The sequence below is a fragment of the Diabrotica undecimpunctata genome, chromosome 1 (genome assembly GCF_040954645.1).
Source record: "Diabrotica undecimpunctata isolate CICGRU chromosome 1, icDiaUnde3, whole genome shotgun sequence".
Classification (NCBI taxonomy): Eukaryota; Metazoa; Arthropoda; class Insecta; order Coleoptera; family Chrysomelidae; genus Diabrotica; species Diabrotica undecimpunctata.
This window is the reverse complement of record NC_092803.1, coordinates 67,726,579-67,730,983: the sequence shown is the minus strand read 5'-3', so window position 1 is coordinate 67,730,983 and position 4,405 is coordinate 67,726,579. Positions and strand designations below refer to the sequence as shown.

Sequence of the window (4,405 nt, the reverse complement as noted above, 5' to 3'; positions counted from 1 at the left end):
AGTTGTCTTTTGTGAATGGAGTTTATATACAATTGGTGTTAACTTGCGTATATGATAGATTTTCCCGTTTGCCTTTTGAAGTGTTACGATCTTGTCAAACCTTTGGCTCCGGAATGTGTTTCGCTCTTATAGATGTGACAAGTAGTTATGTCTCCAACTGTTTCAAAAATCTCGCTTTACCCTTTCTAACTACCTCCACCGCTGTGGCATATTCGCATATGTGCCCAACCCTTCCTCATTTTGTGAAATTAACTATCTCCCAATTAGAAAGTGTGCTGATTTATTGTAATTATGTTCTGTGCATCTTCCGGATCAGTGCATAAAGGTCGAGAATTCATGCATGCTTCTATTTGATATAGCACTGTGCTCTTAGCTTTTCATAGGTAAATGCGCTATCCCCAATTATTCGTTTCTAGTGATATTCCATCATGTTCACAGCGCTTAATAATAATCCTTTTAAATGTGTCCCATACGCTATACTGGTAGAAAGTGCTAATGCGATCCTAATGTTGTAAAGGTATCCATTAATCATGAATTCAGTTTCTCCTTATCTTGGGATAACAGGTTTGCTGTCCCTATAACATTTGTTGCATTGGCACTGTATAAGTGGCTGCACTGTCGTCTTCTTAAAGTAAATCTATTTATTAAATGCGGCTACAAATGCATCTGTTGTCAAATTACTTACTGTATTACGTTAGAAATGTCCTACGATTAATTTTCTCAAGAGACTCATGGTTCGAAAAAATACAAAATTAAATTTATATTACAAAAATTACTTTTTTATTAAAATACACAAATGTGACTTTAAAAGTTTTATTTAATTCAGTTTCCTTCGGTGATACAAATTCGACTAACTAACCCTAACTACGGTACATTCCCAGACGAAAGTCATAAAATTTAATTGCTTTCACCAGGCCTCAGCAGGAGAGACGATACGCTGATTACAAGAGGATTTTTAAAATAAACGTTAAGTATTTACTCGACATTCTCCTACCTTGAGAAATTTGACATAATTTCCAAAAAAATGCAGAGTTACGAAAAAGTCATGAAAATATCACTTAAATCTTAAAGTAGTTTTCACCACCCGGCCACAACGCGTATATCTTTCATTTAAGTCGGGTACTCTGCTTTTTATCACTACCGCACTTTTTTCACTTGGTTCTTCCTCAAACTGGAGTCGACCAACGTTCTCTTGGGGTAACCTCTCTGGAACCGTCTGACTCACAGGGTAGAGTATTACCTTGGACATTCTCGCCAGTAGTAACTGTATCGACGATCTCCACCCGGTAAAGCCTTTTTAATGGTCTCAGAAGTTGCCCTTGTGCAGTCGCAAGACGAATCAACCTTACCTGGGCATCCCTACGAGGTATAATTTCAATAACTTTTCCTAAAGGTCACTGAAGACGCTTGATGTTGTCATTGCCGACTAAAACGACATCCTCGATAGACACTTTAAATACCTTCAGCTTCTTCATTTCTGCTTTCAGTTGAGCCAGATATTCAGCACGAAATCTTTTTCGCAAATGATTTCTCAACTCTTGTAAACGCCGTATTTTGCGTGTGAGAGAATTCTGCTCTAGCAAATCACATTCCGGCAACTCGTAACTGACTTGTTCCTTTAAAAACAATCACACACATATACACAATAATGTCAATAAGTCTTCATAATTGAGAGAGGCTCGACCTAAAACTTTTCGCAAAAGCCCTTTCACAATACCTACTAATCGCTCCCAAAATCCACCCCACCATGCAGCTGTAGGGAGCTTGAAACGCCACTTAATACGTTTTGTAGAACTATATTCCGCGATATTATTCCAGTACAATTGCTTAAACGCAATCTCGAATCCCATTGTCACTATAAACTATTCTCGGTCGTCCTCGCCTTGCAACAAAGCGACGAAAAGATTGAATAAAGGCATTTGTTGACAACGAGGTAACGAGTTCCAGATAAACTGCACGATAAACGCCACAAGTAAACAAGCAAATCCATGCTTTCTCGCCCGATTTCAAGTAAAGAGGTCCCGCTAAGTCCGCTCCGGAAATTTCAAAAGCTGTAGTATCCCGAACTCTATCAGCCGGCAACGGAGGCATTTGTACTTCGAACGATTTCTCTTCTTGTCTCTTGCACACACCACATTCTTTTAAAATGGACCGCACAATCCGTCTACCCCCGAAAGTCCAATATTTTTCGCGAAGCAAACTAAGTAGTCCTTGTGTGCCTATATGACAAGAGCTTTTGTGTAGGCTCAAAATTAACTTATGCACTATAAAGTGTTCACCCGGAAGTAAGATAGGCAGACGAAAATCTTCCGTGTCAAGTCTCTCAGTAACGCGAGTTTTTAAACGTATAAGTCCAAATTTATCGACAAACGTGTTTAGCGAGGAAATTTGTTTCGTATCTAAACCGAACGCTTCGTTCTGCACTAGCTTCAATACAAATATTTCGGTTTTATCGATTTCATCAGCGACCAATTCACCTGTACGTTTTTCGTGTGAATTTCTTGAATTATAACAAAATCGTAGTGCCCAAGCTATCATTCTTAAAAGTTATGTACTGAGAAAATATTTATGTACTGAGAAAAGTAATGCAGATGCCAATCGTCAGACGTCATATTCAAAAGTGACGAACTGGCATTTTTCTTTTTCTCGGTACAGACTTCTTCTTCATCAACTTATAATTTTTGTTGTGGCCAATCATTTTCTTTTCTGTATAACCATTCCGGGCCCTCCCACCATCGAAAGTCGAACAATTGCCGAACACCACAGCCTCTTGATGGAAGATCGGCAGGATTGAGAGAACCAGATATATATTTTCAACACTCAGGATTGACTAAATTTCTAATCTCTTGAACTCTATTAAAAACAAAAACAAACCAGTCATCCTTACGTTGAATTAAAGAAAGAACAGTAGTGGAATCACTCCAATAATAAGACTCAACTTATTGAGAAAATTGTCTTTTTACTGACTGATAAAGTCTAACACCAATAGCAACTGCCAACAGTTCCAATCTGGGTATAGAAATCTTCAACGGGGCCACACGACTCTTAGCTGCTGCTTTTTTACTTGCATCTGAAAATATGTGCAAGCTCCAATAGTCAGCTTCCATGGGTCCAGCCTGAATCCAGCGTGGAATCTCAATACTCGACAGTTCAGGAAGATGAGTAACCCAATTACAAAATTCTTCAGCCATATCATTCTCGACTGGAGCATCCCATCCCAGGCACTTCTCCCAAAGTTTCTGTAGCAACAGTTTGGGGAATAGGGATACTGAACAGGTAAAACCAACAGGGTCAAATATACTCTGAGCTGTGGAAAGAACCAGTCTCTTAGTTATGGAACGTTTCAATTCCATTCCTTGAAAACTTTCACTATTGATTTCCCAGAGAAGACCAAGAACAGGGACAACTGTTTTTGTATTACCAGAGGCCTCGCACCCTCTTAAGTTCATCTTAGCTTCCTCCCTAAGGGGGGCGGTTGCCTCTGATACAAACACTCTCAACTCATTTCCATCAGTAACACTGGTCACACAGTTATCCACATAAAACCCAGTCATAAGCTTTTCAATTCTGTTTTTAGAATTCCGATTATCATTACAATATTTCTCCAGCACCTTTGTTAAGTGAAACTCTATAGTGGCACCCAAAAGTAATGGACTACAATTGACTCCAAAAACAACCCTCTTGTGTCGCAATACAAATTCCTTTCCTTCATCGTTCACCCATAGAAACCTAAAAAAATATGTGTCCTTTGAATGTATAGAAATTTGAAGATATGCCTTTCGAATATCCGACACAACTCCTGCCTTTTGTTGTCTGAATCGTAATAGAACAGAAGGAATAAGTTCAATAAGATTAGTCTCCACCCCCAAACACTGATTTAAAGAAGGACAACCCTGTTTATAAGATGATGCGGCAAAGACTGGCCTAATTTTTGTGGTTTCACTATTATTTTTAATAACGGGCCTGTGAGGTAAATATTGCACGCAATTATTCTGTGCGGGATTATTCAGTATTTCACTCACACCCTCGTTCAACCACTCATTGAATATAAAGTTATACGATTCAAACAAATTAGGCCCTTTCAACTTATTTCAAGTATTATCTAACCTCCTAGCGACAACTAAATTATCTGAAATTAAAAAATGCTCGTTCAACCAAGGTAACATAACTTCATACCTGCCTTCGCTGTCACGTCGTACAGTCTCATAGAAAAAATTCTTAGCCTCTTTGGTCGCCACCTCTCGTGTCATTTTTTCTACAGGGTCGGTTATCCCAATAACATCAAGCTCCCAGAGTTTCGCTATAGAAGAGTTATTAACAAACAACGAAAATGTAATCACACTTGTACTAAATTTAGAAGCAACTGCCGGCACCTTGCCCATAAGAGTCCAACCTAACAAAGTTT

General features: G+C 38.8%; 1 protein-coding gene across 1 annotated transcript; it reads right to left on the bottom strand.

Annotated features, from left to right (window-relative positions):
* Positions 1–1,827: 1,827 nt before the first annotated feature.
* On the bottom strand, positions 1,828–2,538 carry LOC140451757 (uncharacterized). Its single transcript, XM_072545622.1, has one exon. The coding sequence runs from the start codon at positions 2,536–2,538 to the stop codon at positions 1,828–1,830; it is 711 nt and encodes a 236-aa protein (XP_072401723.1).
* Between the last annotated feature and the right edge of the window lie 1,867 nt (positions 2,539–4,405).

Excerpts from the sequence above, each read along its gene's own strand:
- LOC140451757 (XM_072545622.1), bottom strand. The coding sequence starts at position 2,538 with ATGATAGCTTGGGCACTACGATTTTGTTATAATTCAAGAAATTCACAC.